Source organism: Prionailurus viverrinus, chromosome D1 (genome assembly GCF_022837055.1).
Source record: "Prionailurus viverrinus isolate Anna chromosome D1, UM_Priviv_1.0, whole genome shotgun sequence".
In the NCBI taxonomy this organism is placed as follows: Eukaryota; Metazoa; Chordata; class Mammalia; order Carnivora; family Felidae; genus Prionailurus; species Prionailurus viverrinus.
The window spans coordinates 20,086,847-20,102,678 of NC_062570.1; the positions used below are offsets into that span (position 1 = coordinate 20,086,847).

At 43.8% G+C, this 15,832-nt stretch overlaps 1 protein-coding gene and 1 long non-coding RNA gene across 3 annotated transcripts in view; one reads left to right on the top strand and one right to left on the bottom strand.

The window, feature by feature from the left end:
• The window catches only part of UBASH3B (ubiquitin associated and SH3 domain containing B), a 139,138-nt gene that overhangs the window by 120,259 nt on the left and 3,047 nt on the right, over positions 1 to 15,832 (top strand). For both annotated transcript variants that reach the window (XM_047877346.1, XM_047877345.1), the window contains exons 8-13: positions 883 to 1,003; positions 1,646 to 1,768; positions 3,018 to 3,110; positions 4,700 to 4,844; positions 12,300 to 12,406; positions 14,074 to 14,183. In XM_047877346.1, coding sequence (XP_047733302.1) covers positions 883 to 1,003; positions 1,646 to 1,768; positions 3,018 to 3,110; positions 4,700 to 4,844; positions 12,300 to 12,406; positions 14,074 to 14,183 — 699 coding nt within the window. The remainder of the gene's footprint in view (positions 1 to 882; positions 1,004 to 1,645; positions 1,769 to 3,017; positions 3,111 to 4,699; positions 4,845 to 12,299; positions 12,407 to 14,073; positions 14,184 to 15,832) is intronic.
• On the bottom strand, positions 5,448 to 7,897 carry LOC125176238 (uncharacterized). The gene is made up of 3 exons (XR_007156182.1): positions 7,858 to 7,897; positions 7,609 to 7,749; positions 5,448 to 5,854 (listed from the first exon to the last, which is right to left on the bottom strand). It is a non-coding gene; the product is annotated as an uncharacterized LOC125176238 (long non-coding RNA).

A 15,832-nucleotide genomic window follows, 5' to 3' on the forward strand; every position in this document is an offset into this window, starting at 1 on the left:
GATCAAGAGACTAGATCACATTGGCTGGAGCCCAGGGCCTGAATTAGGGACGAGCAGGAGAAGAAACAGGAAAGATCATGCCATTATCCCACCTATTAACCCTGTCGGGGCAACTAACGGGCAGCACGTGTAAAGTACCAGCCCACATGAAGGTGACCACACGAAGCAAACGGGGAATAGCTGACCATCAGAAGGAAGGAATATAGAAACATGTGGAAGGATCCACCCAGCACTTCCAGAGCCCAAGGTCATTTGGACACGCCTTTGACTAGACTGGCCTATTTCGTCACCGCTGACCTCCCTGAACCATTTGCGGGAACACCAACGCGCGTGTAGCCAGACAAGAGAGCCAAAAGTACGATTAGAATAGCCAGAGAAGAACGTCGTTGCTGGAGGAGACCGTCCATTCGGTCTACCCACCATGTGTTAGAGGGGAGGCAAGCACTGTTGTGATTAACAGTCCTCGCCCTCTGAAGTTGATGAAGTATCCCTGTAGAGGGGGGCTAGATGACTAGAGGCACGTACTGGCTGGAGGTACCTCTGAGCGGTAGCCCAAGCGGTCTGCCCGTTCCCCTACCGGCCAAATGCTAGTCCCACACCGGCAACCGCAACGGTGAGGCAATTTTCACAGCCCTTCTGATTTTGCAGAACGCGTGCCATTCATCTCATCTGGGCCTCAGACTAACTTGTGAGGTCTGTAGGAGGCGTCTTCCTGCCCCCACTGTGTTACAGACCTGCCAACGTTAATCCAAGATCGTTGCGGGGCCCTTGTCCTAGAGCTCAGTTCTGCTCATCTGGCACCTGGCTCCAGGACGTGTCCGTTTTCTTCTGTGCTTTCCCCGCCCGCCCACCCCCCCACTAATGGCCTTTCTTGCTCTGCAGCCCCTGAGGGTCAATAGCCAGCCTGGCCCTCAGAAGAGATGCCTCTTTGTGTGTCGGCACGGTGAGAGGATGGATGTTGTGTTTGGGAAGTACTGGCTGTCCCAGTGCTTTGATGCCAAAGGTGAGTGCTGCGTTGGCCTGCTTAGCATCGGCGTACCCTTTATGGCCTCTAGGGGGCACAGTCAAGCTACATTCGTCTAGACGGGAGTCCTTCCTGGTTCCTGTGCTACATAGGAAATGCCTAGAATGTGTTACAAACTAAGTCCTTCCCAATTGTCTTGAGTGTTAGCGAAGAGGTAAGTAAGTGTTCTTGTCCCCTATTCCATAAACTGGGACACCAGGGACCAAAGAAACAAATGTCTCGCCCGTGGTCATTTGGCAGAGGCAGAGACAGGTGTCCTGATTCTGTGGCCAGAATTCCCTCCATTAAATCACCCTGGCTCATTTTGGTTCCAGTTCCCTTTGAGTGACATGTCTAAGAGAAGAAGGCTGGTGTAGCGCAGAATTCTCCTGCCTTAGAGTGTATGGTTGTTACTTTCACACAGACGTGGCAAGAGGTAGTTTTCTGTCAGTAGAACGGAGGGGTGGATTCCAAGACTCTACCACAGAAAAAGCGTCAGCCTCAATAGTTTCTAGAAAGTTCAATTCGGTGTCTTTGGCCAAACAAGGAATGGAAGTGGAGGGCTGTCGGGAGCAGCAACAGAAGTCCTGAGGAAAACAGAAAGTTGTCTTTTGTCTGATTTTTTTTTTCTTTTCTTTCCAGGCCGCTACATACGCACCAACCTGAACATGCCTCATAGCTTACCTCAGCGGAGTGGTGGTTTCCGGGACTATGAGAAAGACGCTCCGATCACCGTGTTTGGATGTATGCAAGCAAGACTGGTGGGTGAGTGTCCCGGGGTGATTGCACAGCCTCTCCTGGCTGCTCCTTCCAAAGACTGGTTCCAGTGGGCAGGCCAGGACACTTCCCAGGGCTTCCTCCAACTTTCCTACAAGTAGTGTATTTCTCCAATTCAGAAGGGATTTATTACATAACCATTAAGTTCAGGACACTGTGCTGGGCGCTAGGCCGGTTTACCAAAGTGAAGCAGGTGTGACCCCTTGAGGGCTCTGTGGCCCAGTGATGGGGCAAGGTCAGCGTCTACTGCACAGGGGAGGAGAATCCTGGAGTGGCTGGATGTAGACAGGCCAACTGATCCTTTGAAGACGGTCCGTTCTTTGCCGGTCTGTTCCATACCTGCCAGGCAGAGACAGCAGCCTTGTCCTGTTCAATCATTTAACATATTCACTGATCACTTGGGGCGAGGTCCTTTGCTAGGTGCCGGGGACGCAAGCAGAGTCCCCGCCCTCCAGGGAACAAACTTGTACAGTCTGGTGTCGTCAGGAATAGAACTGTGTACAGAGTAATATGGGAGCATTAAAACACACACACACACACACACACAAAGAGAAGGGAAGTCAGCTGGGTAGAGAAAGAGTGGGAAGTTGGGAAGTGTGTTCCCAAGAGGGGAGAAAAACGAAGTCACAGATGTGAGAAATAATATCAAAAGTACTTAGGAAAAAGCTCTCGTTTTCTAGAACATGGCTGGTGAGCCACACAGGAGAGAAGGTTGGTGACGCCGATAAAGACAAGTTTACGGAAGACCTTGCCCCCCATATTAAGGCATCTAGACTTTATCCAGTAGAGAAAAGAAGCGTATTCTGTGAGGAAGTGTGGAAGCAGCAGGTGTTGGGATCTACCTCTGTTCTCTAATAAGACGATGACAGGTTGAGATCTTGTTCAGCACGGGATAAGTGTGAAACAAGACCTAACGGTCACAATAGAAACCATCTCGCTTACATCACAAGGGGCAAATCAGAGCACGGTCAGGTTTCGGGGTCTCTCCTAGATGGGTAAGTTGCTGCTCGTTAGCACCAGAGAGAAGCAGAGAAAAAGACGAGGCGGGGGGTCTTCCACTGGGGCTCTTTCATGGGAACACAGATGAGGGGATGGGCCAGAAACGAGGCTGATACCGCCGGCTCTGTGTGAGCCCCCGCTGAAAAAGGGGTTCGCAGGCTCTGCCCGCCACCCCCTCCCACACGGAGGTCCAGCTGAGGCTGAGTGAATCCAGCAAACGGTCTGCCTTCCTTTGCAGGTGAAGCCTTATTAGAGAGCAACACCATTATCGACCACGTCTACTGCTCCCCATCTCTGCGTTGTGTTCAGACTGCGTACAACATCTTGAAAGGTTAGACTCGACAAAGGTCGGCTAACTCCACCCTTCTGCCTCTAGGCAGCCCTACACCCAAATTACCCTGGACTCATGGGACATGAGCCAATTGAGAGCTTCACATTGGGAATTTTTAGGGGTGGCTCAGTCGGTTAAGCATCTGACTTCGGCTCAGGCCATGATCTCCCAGTTTGTGGGTTCGAGCCCTGTGCTGACAGCTCAGAGCCCGCTTCGGATTCGGTGCCTCTCGCTCTCTGCCTCTCTCTCACTTGTACTTTTCCTCTCAAAGAAAAGAAAAACTTAAAAATTTTTGGAATTTTTAGCCAGGATTCCTATGGAAGAGGTCTTTGCAAAGAGTCCCCAAATCATACTCTGGCGGCCTAAATAAGATGAAAGGATAAACAATTTTTCTCTTGAAAATGCAAAGCCTCTTGGATGAACGGTAGCCTTGTAGAATATCGTTGTCTAGCAATAATTTGGAGCCTACAGAGTGATCCCTTTTTTGCAGTGAAACAGTGAAATCATTTCTTCCCACTCTGCTCTGGTTGCTTCTCGTTTATAGTAGCAACGATGCTCCTAAGTGTCTACAAATCTTAATCATCCTTGTTTCTTTAGTTAATTGGATGACTTTAAAAGTACATTGCTATAAAGATACACAACTTTCACCCGAAAATCTCGGGATGCTTGAGTTACAGGGATCTCCATTCTCATTTCACGGGAAGGAAGAGTAGTAGAAACAGAGGGGAACTACTCACTTATACCAAAAAAACAAAAGAGCCAGAAATAGCCAAGCCAGTGAAGAATTTACACTATCTTTGAGACTTCCTTAAGTAAACCAGAATGCATGTGTGTATTAAAATACCGTATGTACTAAATTTGCACAGAAAAACTGGGCAGAAGGCAATACAAAGAATGTTGAAAAGGGACCAGTCCTACTCTGTGGGTAATTACCCTTTGAAAAAACACAAGACTTGTGCACTGGCACTTGCAAATATTCAACATCGGATTTTCTGGTAGAGAAAATGAGTAATTTATATGATATTCAAATACAGTGTAAGCTATTGTAGAGTAGTGGAGGCTACGAGACTTTCTGAAATTTTGTTTGTTGTTGAGAGAGAGAGAGTCTGGGAGAGAGAAGGAGAGAACCTTAAGCAGGCTAGTCACAGGGCTCGATCCCACAACCCTGGAGTCATGACCTGAGCCAAAATCAAGAGTCGGATGCTCAAGCCATGAGCCACCCAGGCACCCCTTAAGTTCCTTAGTAAGGCAATCTTGGGACTTACCTTAGAAAAAGGAATTGTAGTCACAGAAGTGTATACATTATATGGGGGAAGGACTTGTGTTCTTTTCCTTAAGTCAGAGACCACTCAAAGCCAGCATACATCCTGTTGGTGTGGCCAGAGTATTAAACTCGAATGTCTGTCACACATGGAAATTAAAAACCCTTGTCCAAACCCACATGCTTTCCACCTTCTTATCGCCGTGTAGAGCAACGGGTAAAAGAGAACAGATTTACCCGAAGTTTGATAACAAGTTGGCCTCTGATTTACTTCTCCACTGAGAACACAGTGGTATTGCCTTCATCTGCATTTCATTTTACCTCTAAGGTTTACAACAAGAAAATCACTTGAAGATCCGTGTAGAGCCTGGCTTATTTGAGTGGACAAAATGGGTTGCTGGGAACACCTTACCTGCGTGGATACCTCCATCAGAGTTAGCTGCAGCCAACCTGAGTGTTGATACAACCTACAGGTAACCCTCCGCGCTGCTACTTCCCAGAGTCGATGCGGAAGCACTTTTCTACGCCAGGCTAACCACGAAGAGGAAGGACTAGATGTAGCCTGTGGGCAGTTGTCCATATTGGTGGAAGTCAAGTTCTGATTTTGAAAAACCACAACTGGAGAAAGCCAGCATCCCTTTGTATTTAAGGTTATACATATAACATATATATATGTTGTTCATATCATATATATCTATATATATACACATATAGATACATATATATGTACATACATATGTGTATGTGTATATGTGTATATATATGTGTATATAGATATATACATATATATGCTGTATATATACATATATATGATATTCACACATATATATATGTATATATATGTGTATATATATAGATACATATATATGGTGTATATATACATATATATCATATATATCCATATATATCATATATATATCATATATATGATATATACACATATATACATATATATGATATATAATATATACATATATATTACATGTGTTACATATAATATATTATATTATATTATATTATATTATATATTATATTATAATAATATATTATATATATATAGTTCCCTTATATTTAGGAAAGCCCCACACATTGGACTTTCCGGACTTTATTATATCTCTTTCAGGGAATAATAAAACCACTTTGCACTCCAGGATTATGCACCGGCTAGTGACGATGTGGTTCCAGAAGCTTGTTGGGTGATAAGGGAAATCACAAGGTCTTGCCTTGGATTGTCCTCTTTCAAAGTATTTCTAATTGTCTTTATCTTCATTTATTATTGCTGGAACCCCAGAGTGTAGGCAAGCCACTCTAATCTATAAGAGAGTCCCAGCAGCTTGCCTAAAGTCATATGTTTAAGTGGCCACACCTAACAATGATTACAACAACTAACCTCTATTGATCATTTTCTGCATGTCAGGAACTGTATAACCTGCTTTACCGTCTTCCCCATTCCTAGTTCGTTGCTTCTTGCCATTAGACCAGTCTGTGCGGGGAGTAAAAAGAAGTGTTTGCAGATTGATCACAAACGAATAATCCACATGTAAACAATTAACTATCAAAACGCCACTCAGGCATTTTGTAAAATGTCCCTGAGAAAGGGATATTCACGACCATCGTGGTGGGGAATTAAGTTCATGTTTCGTAAGGCAGAATTGGAAGCAAGTGACCAACTGAAGCAGAAATGTCCTCCTTGTGGTGTCCCTTGACGTTTCATTTCAAATACCTACCCCAACCACAAATGAAGCAATGTGAACTTCTGGCCAAGATAGGAGAAAATGCCTTTTTTCCATATCCATTTTCCTCTTCTGTAAATGAAACTTCAGGTTACCCCCTAAATTAATTAATAAGTGCTACTTGCTTAACGGAATTAGCATTCCTCAAAAATACAGTTAAATCCATCAGATCCCCTACTAATAGGCAGTTGACCCTTAAACAACACAGGGGGTGGGGGAGCTGACCCCCACACAGTCAAATCCACGTAGAGCTTTTGATCTCCCCAAAACTCAACTACTCACACCGTACTGTTGACTGGAAGCCTTACTGGTAACCTAAATAATTAACACATATTTTGTATGTTCTAAGGAAGACAAAAGACAATGTTAAGAAAATCAAAGAAAATAAAGGGACAGTACTGTATTTATTTAAAAAAAAAAATTCCATGCGTATGAGTGAACGCATGCAGTTCAAACCTGTATTGCTCAAGGCTGAACTGTACTTCACAGTTTGTCCTGTCTACCCTGTGGCAACTGTTTTTCTGTCCTTTGGGGGAAATGCAATAAATTGTTGTCCAACAGCCCTCATCCCTCCGGGCTGGAAAGAGGGTGAGTGATTGCCAACATTGGTGAAATGATTTTCCTCACTCACCACGCAGCACCTCCCAGGCCATCCTGGGGCAAGTCTATGTCTTGGGTTTCCCCTTAAATGCATCCTGCAGTTCCTCCCAAGCTGATTTTACAGAGTTTCCAGAATCACCCTGTCTGAGCCTTGCAATGCACACGCAGACCCACACACCATCTTGGGGGCCAGGACGTGATCCTTATTCCAGATTTTCTTTTCCCCTACAGAAAATCAGAATTCCATCCGATCATTTCTGTATATGAGGGGGAGAGAAAGAGACGAAGCCTCTAACTCTGTAAAAGTCAACAGTAAAGCACGTGAGAGGCATGGCCTCTAAATTCCCTCTGAAATTAATCATGCCAAGTGAGCAGGCCTTTTAAAGCACGTAGTGATGCCTAAATGATTGAATAAATGTGGTGGGCATAGGGGCGAGGACGGATAGGGTATTGTCAGTCAAGAAGGCACCACTGAAAGAGAAAGAGCCCCGTCACTCTGGAACAGGAAGGAGGTGGGACGGAAACAGGTTAAGGAAAACCAGCCTGGTGACTAACATCCAAGCATCATCCACAGGCACCAAGACTGAGCCTGGGGGCTGGGTGTAAAAAGCAGCCCCAGTCTTAGGGAGCTGGGCCAGAAGGACCAAGGCAGGAAAAATAAAATATACACCAGTTGGGTGGGGCTTCAGAATAGGGCTCTGACTAGGTGTGGATAGGGCATGAGTCTGGAGTGTTAGAGGGGCAACGAATCATACTTTGGTGTGGGGCTCAAGGCAGAAGTCCACCCTATAGCCTAGATCAAAGTGTGGAACAGAGCGCGTACTGGGAAGAATACTATTCCAGGAAGGCTACCCGAGTACCCGGTTCCCTGGGTTCCAGGTCTAGCTGGTGGTTGGAGGCCTACCTGACTCTGAGTGGAGTCCGTGAGTCCTGCGGTTGTGGCTGGAGGCATGGCACGTGCTTGTAGACAGGGGTGAGGAAGCGTGGACTCTGTCCTACCCCCATCAGAACTAGTTCAAACGTGGTAAGCCTTTCATGGGCTCAACTTCAAGGCAAGAACAGACAAAGGCGGAAATTAGCCAGGAGGAACTCGATCCCAGCATCTACCTGCTCTTTACTTACACAAGTCTCCCACATTACAATGTGATCTCACCCTGGAAAGGACTTCCTAGACCACACGAAGTGGCCTTTTGTCACTGTCTGGGGCTCCCGGGAGACCACGGAACTAGATGAGAGGTGATGATGGAAGAAAGAGCTTGCTCAGAACAATGAGGTGCATCCCTAAAAGTGGTGATTCATGTCTCCCCCTATCCCCAGGGTATGGTGAGACACAGAAGGTTGTTTCCTAGGAGAAGTATGCCTGCTGAGGGAATGTGATTTCGATGCGGGCAGGTTTCTTTCAAGTGGAATAGCATCCTTCCTCTCTGGACAGTAAACCCAAGTGCACGGAAGGGCAACCTTCGCGGGGTGGGGGAAGGGAGGCACTTTCAGAAGCCATCCAAAATGGAGGATAAGTTTACCAGTATTAATCTCAGACCCAGGTTCAAATCCAGGCCCTAAGAGTTGCTAACGATGTTAAGTATAGGCAGCTCATCTCTAAACTTTCTGAGCCTGTCTTGTCAACCATGAACGGGATTTGCCAAAGGGTCGCTGGGAGGGCTATACTCAATGAATGCAAGTAAGGCACTTTGTACAGAGCCTGACACGTGGGAGTATTTTAGTAAACCTTTGCAGTGGTAGCAGTAATGTATTCTGATCAAGATGCCACGCAAATTCACTTGGATAACTCACTACCACCTCCATCAACCCTCCACTAAACACCAACAGTGAAAGATCAAATAAGACAGAAAATATGACACAGTTGTACTCGAAAACAAGATACACATCTCCTAGGCTAGCAACCCTAAGTAGTAAATGGAGAGGGGAGCGGCAGAAGTGGCCAAGATTGAAGACCTGCAGGGTCACCAAGATGGGAGGGCCCTGCACTGATCATGCCCTCATATGGCTTCGTACAATGCGTCATAATTACCATTTACATCGACAGCCGGCTCACCCCGACCACACACTGAGGACTCCTCAAGCACAGAAACTCGGTTCCTCTTTGTCTCTGTGTTCCCTTAGCTTTTCCCAGTTCCAGGCGGACGGTCTGTGTTCAAAGTAAGAAAGAAAAGACTGGTGAAGATTTTATAAGCTCACAGGCCCAATGAACCTAATAGCTGCTTGCAAAACCTATCCTTTCAACTCCCCAGCTCATTTTACAAGGCCAGCATTACCAACTGGGATTTATCCCTCAGATGCTAGGATGGTCCAACATACAAAAATCCATATAGGATACACTACATAGAATGAAAGGTAAAATCGTATGTTCACCTCAGGAAGAAAAATCATTTAACAAAATATACCATCCCTTCATAATAAAAATGCTCAACAAATTGGGTGTACAAGGAATACACCTCCACATAATAAAGGCCATATACAACCCGCCTGCAGCTAACATCGAACCCAATGGCGAAAGACTGAAAGCTTTTCCTCTAACGTCAGGAACAAGGCCAATTCTTACCACTCATATTCAACAAAGTACTGAAAAGGCCTATCCAAAGCAATCAGGTAAGAAAAAGAAATAAAAGGCATCCAAACTGGAAACACAGAAGTAAAAATGTCTTTGTTTGCAGATCGTATGATTTTATATATAGAAAATCCTAAAGACTACCATAAGGCTGTCAGAGCTAGTCAACAAACTCCGTAAAGTTGCAGGATACAAAATCAACGTACAGAAATCATTTGTGTTTCTATGCACTAACAACAACACACCTGAAGGAGAAATAAAGCAATCCCATTCACAATAGCATCAAACACAATAAAAGACTTAGAAATCAATTCAACGAAAGAGGTGAAAGATCTGTATACCGAAATCTGCAAGACTAATGAAAGAAACTGAGGACACAAATAGAAAGATATCCCATATTCATGGATGAGAAGAATTAATAATATTAAAATGTCCATTCTACCCTAAGCCATCTGTATATTAAATGCAATCCCTATCAAAATCCCAACGGTGTTTTCCACAGAAATCGAAAAAACAATCCTAAAATTTGTATGAGACCACAAAAGATCGTAAATAGCCAAAGTAAACCCAACAAAAAACAACAAAGCTGGAAGCATCACACTTGCTGACTTCAAATTATACTACAAAGCTATAGTAATCCAAACAGTATGGTACTGGCATGAAAATAGGCACAGACCAATGGAACAGAATTGATAGCCTAGAAATAAACCCTCCAATACGTTCAACTAACATTTGATAAAGGACGCGAGAATACTCAGTGAGGAAAGGATAGTCTCTCCGATAAATGGTGTTGGGAAAATAGTATAACAGCCTGCAGATACAGCAGTCACAAAAATTAACTCAAAATGGATTAAAGACTTAAAACGTAACGACTGAAACCATAAAACCTCCAGAAGGAAACGTAGGGAAAAAGCTCCTTGACATTGCTCTTGGCAACAATTTTTTGGATGGGACACGAAAAGCACAAGTAACAGTCGCCAAAATTTATAAGTGAGACTACATCAAACTAAGAAGCTCCTGCAAAGCAAAAGGATTTAAAAAATGAAAAAGCAACCTACACAATAGGAGAGCATATGTACAAATCCTACCTCTGATAAGGGGTTAATACCTAAAACATATGAAGAACTGGTACCAAAAAAATCCGATTAAAAATGGGCAGAACTTCACCAATATTTTTCCAAAAATGACATACAAATGGCTAACAAGTACATGAAAAGATGCTCGATATCACGTGGTCAGGGAAATGCAATTTTTATTATGAAACTTATTGTCAAATTGGTTTCCATACAACACCCAGTGCTCATCCCAACAGGTGCCCTCAATACCCATCACCCACCCGCTCCTCCCTCCCACCCCCCATAAACCCTCAGTTTGTTCTCAGTTTTTAGGAGTCTCTTATGTTTTGGCTCCCTCCCTCTCTAACCATTTTTTTTTTCCTCCCCTCCGCCATGGTCTTCTGTTAAGTTTCTCAAGATCCACATAGGAGTGAAAACATATGGAATCTGTCCTTCTCTGTGTGACTTATTTCACTTAGCATAACACTCTCCAGTAGGGAAATGCAATTTAAAACCACAATGAGATACCACCTCACACCTGTCAGAATGGCTGTCATCAAAAAGAAAAGAGCTGTTGAGTGTTGGTGAACATGTAGGTCAGCGTAGCCACTATGGGAAACAATACGGAGATTCCTTAAAAAATTAAAGATAGAACTCCCGTAGGATCCTGCAATCCCACTTCTGGGCAAATATTCAAAGGAAATGAATACAGGATCTCAAAGAGGTATCTGTGCATGATATCACTCGTTTATGGAATCTAAAAAGCCAAACTCCAAGAAACAGGAGTAGAATGTGGTAGAAACGGGAGCGGGGGCAGGGATGGGGAGATGTCGGCCAAAGTGTACAAACTTCTAGTTGATAAGTTCTGGGGATCTAATGCACACTGTGGGGATTATAGTTGATAATACTGTATTACATACTTGAAAGTTGCCAAGACGGTCGAACATAAATGTTCTCACCACAAAAAGGAAACTGATTATGTGACGTGACGAAAGTGCTAGGCAACACTACGGTGGAAATCGTCTTGTAGTATGTAAGGGTATCTGATCAACACTTTTACACCTTAAACTTTCATGACGGTAAGTGTCAATTCTATCCCAATAAAGCTGGAAACAATGTAAAAATAAATAAAACCTATCCTTACAGCTTCTCATGGGTAAGGCTACAGAAAAGAAGGCTTAGGAAATCTCCGGTGATCTAAATAGAGAAAGAGAGGGGGGCGCCTGGGTGGCTCGGTCGGTTAAGCATCCGACTCTGGGTTTCCGCTCAGGGAATGACCTCACAGTTGGTGAGTTCGAGCCCCGCCTCAGGCTCTGCACTAACAGCCAAGAACCAGCTTGGGATTCTCTGTCTCTGTCCTCTCTCTGCCCCTCCCCTGCTCATTCTCTTTCTCTCTCAGAAAATAAATAAATAAAACATGAAAGAAAAAGAAAAGAACAGTTAACATGTTGGAAGGGAGGGGAAGGAAGGAGAGAAAGAAAGGAAAGAAAGAAAAGAAAGGGGAGGAAGGAAGGAAGGAAGGAAGGAAGGAAGGAAGGAAGGAAAGAGAGAGAGAGAGAGAGAGAGAGAGAGAGAGAGAAAGAAAGAAAGAAAGAAAGAAAGAAAGAAAGAAAGAAAGAAATCTAACCTCTGCTTCCCGTTAGCAATGTGACCTAGCACTGATGGTAAGATTAGTCAAACTGCTTACGAGTTATCCTGCAAGTGATATCTGCAAATGAAAAATGTTTCATTTTGCAGCCGGTCACTCTAACACCACACATGCACAGCCTTTATTTCTGTGCATTGTGTACGTTTGGACCCCACTTCCATGTAGTGGAAATACTCTTCCCTATACCTCCATCCTTTCTAGGGAAATGGGTGAACAGAAACATGGAACTCTAGAAAGGTCTTGAAAGAAAAAGTTTAGAATAATATCAGTTGCTTTGTCTTGGGATCAAAATGTTTTCATTGCCTTTGTTCATTTTTCTATTACAGACCTCACATTCCAGTCGGCAAATTAGTGGTTTCAGAATCCTATGACACTTATATTAGTAGAAGTTTCCAAGTAACAAAAGAAATAATAAGTGAATGTAAAAGTAAAGGTAGGTGGTATTCTTTTGGACTCCATATTTTAAAATGTGATCATTTAGGGGCGCCTGGGTGGCTCAGTTGGTTAAGCGTCCAACTCTTGATTTCAGCTCAGGTCACGATCTCACGGTTTTGTGAGTTCAGGCCCTGTGCGTCGGGCTCTGTGCTGACAGTGCAGAGCCTGCTTGAGATTCTCTCTCTCTCTCTCTCTCTCTCTCTCTCTCTGCCCTTTCCCCACTTGTGCTCTCTCTCAAAATAAATAAACAAATGTTAAATATGTGATCATTTCTCCATCCTGGTTAATAAGCTATTCAAGATATTCTAACTTGCTTAATGAGAAAGAAAAGTAGTTCTAGACTTTCATGTAGATACTTTCACGTTAAATTTGTAATATCTTCTCTTGAGTAGCTAAAATGGCAGATATTCCATAGGAATACACCAGACTTAGTTACTGTATGAAATAGTTTACAATTCTGCATAACACTATTTTGCCTATAATTTGATCCAGGTGCACAGGCACCCACGCACAAACACACCTTCGCCAATACACGGTCACTGCTAGCACTGACCAAAAGTAGTGTTCTGGAAGATTCCAGTATGTTCCCTATTGAATCTTATAAACACTGAACTCAAATATTAAGTGATACATAAGACAATTCACTCTAAATTTTTAGATAAAAAAGGATTACAAAAGCGTCTGCGCATTACCATTCCTTTTTAAGTTACTTCTCTTCGGGGCGCCTGGGTGGCTCAGTCGGTTAAGCGTCTGACTTCGGCTCAGGTCATGATTTCACGGTTCATGAGCTCGAGCCCGGTGTCGGGCTCTGTGCTGACAGCTCAGAGCCTGGAGCCTGCTTCAGGTTCTGTGTGTGTGTCTCCCTCTGTCTCTCAAAAATAAAAATTTTTTAAACATTGATAAACCACTCACTTCATTACTACTCCTAGGCACCCACTGTAAAGATACTCATCAGCATATTCTATCAGCCAGAAAGTATGAAGTGCTCACCCAATTCTATAGTGGTGACATTGAGAATTGTTATTAGAAGTGGCAGAGAGCCCTACAGACACAGAATAATTTGTATCTTGATTGTGGAGGTTACGAAGAGTTACACAGGAGATCGTTGGTTAAACCTGGTGGAACCGAAATAAACCAAGTAGGTTGTATCAGCATCCACGTCCTGATTGAGCTAGGGTACCATGGCTAGGCAAGATGTTACCACTGGAGGAGGCTGGATGACCGGAATATGGGACCTCCTTGGTGTGCATATGTGTGTGTGTATATAGTATACAGTTTAGTATATAGTATATATACGATACACACACACAATATATGTTTGTGTATGTACACGTTACACAATATAGAGGTCATACATGTATAATCATATATATGTATATACATTATATAACTTAATATATTGTAAATATTTATATATTGTATATATACATAATTATAACCTCCTGTGCATCTATAATTATTTTAAGATTAAAAGGGTTGTTTTGTTTGTTTTTTAATGATGTTAGGCTGCCTTAACAATCGCTTAGCCAAATTGTCTCATTCTTGAGAATGTTTGTCCCTCCCTGGAACATTCGTCTTCCAGTATTTATGGAGTTAACATAGGTCTTTATAGAAATGGTCTTCCCAGTCCCTTGCCTTTTTTTTTTTTTTTTTTCTCTTCTCCAGGAAATAACATCCTGATTGTGGCTCACGCATCTTCCCTTGAAGCATGTACCTGCCAGCTCCAGGGTCTGTCACCCCAGAACTCCAAGGACTTTGTACAAATGGTCCGAAAGGTAATTCACACTTACATTTCGGAGGCCTGTGGTGCCAAGTAGTCTCAGAGCAGTTCGATGACTGGCCGGTAGCTAAGTTGTTTGCAGCACGAGTTTATCCTGAGCTGGGAATACGCACATATTGATTCACTCGACCAAGATGTCCTGAGTGGTGCTCTGTGTAAGGCACTTTATGAGGCCTTGTGGAAGAGAGATGTGTTTGAGCTGGTTTTAGTTGCTAAGAGTGCACATTTAGAAAGGAGCTAAGAATTATCAGCAGACTGTCTGGATTTCCCTCGGGGGGCCATGGATTGGATGAAGAGGGGGGAGTGGACCAACACGGAGCATCTGAAGCCTCAGCCAGAAGAGAGGGCCTGGCAGGTAGGCCAAAGCAAGCAGTGATTTAAAACGATCAGGCTGGGGGCGCCTGGGTGGCTCAGTCAGTTGAGCATCTGACTTCGGCTCAGGTCATGATCTCATGGTGTGTGAGTTCGAGCCCCACGTCGGGCTCTGTGCTGTCAGCTCGGAGCCTGGAGCCTGCTTCGGATTCTATGTCTCCTCTCTCTGCCCGTCCCCTACTTGTGCTCTGTCTCTCAAAAATAAATAAATGTAAAAAAAAAAAAAACAAAACTTTTTTTTTAAACGATCGGGCTGTTGGGCAAACCAGGAACAAGGCCACAAGACAAAACCCATGAGACTGACAACACATCTGGCTTCTTCCTTCTCATGGCTGTGCAAGAGGCTTTCCTGTCAGTCGCCCTCCCACACGCTTCCCTCCAGGCTGACTTACGTGCTTCCTGTATCTGCCCCCGGAGAACCTGATCCAAACTCAATTGCGATTCTTTTTCTCCGTTTTTAAAAGCTTATTTATGCGTCCACGTCTCCCCGTGACTCCGTAAGCTGCTTGAGGGCAGAGATTTTTGCTTTTGTGTATAACTGCAGCTCTGGGGACACACAAAAATACGTTTCAAGCTGAATTTAGGAATGGCGCAGCTTCCGCTTTGAATGTTATAGGTGCCCATGCCAAAAAAAAAAAAAAGGACAAAACTGGGTGAAATATTTTTAAAAATAGCATCCTCTCTCTCATTGCCCAAATATTATTTCTGAAATGTCCAAGCTGCATTTTTAGCTTGATTTGCAATTAAGAATCAACTCTGGGCACCTCAGCTTTCTGCATTATTGTCTTCTTTCCTCCCACACAATCAAGAAGCAATCTATAAACAATTACTTAATTACACTAGGGAGCTCACCATTTAATAAAGCCTTCCGATGAATCCCCTTGCAGTGTAAATACTCTTCCCTCTAATTTGTCAGCTTTGTCCATCTCATTTGTCTTTATTGACTCTTCGAAGAGACGCAGGTCTACCGAGCCCCTATTAATGCCTGTAAATATATTTTTTTAAATGTTTGCTTATTTTTGAGACAGAGCGCAACAGAACATGAACGGGGGGAGGGTCAAAGAGAGGGGAAGACACAGAATCCGAAGCAGGCTCCAGGCTCTGAGCTGTCAGCACAGAGCCCAATGCAGGGCTCCAGCTCACGGACCGTGAGATCATGACCTGAGCCGAAGTCAGATGCTTAACCGACTGAACCACCCAGGCGCCCCAATGAATACTCTTTATTCTCATGGGCCACCTGAAGATCTTTGTGTCTAGGTAGAAGTTAAAGCA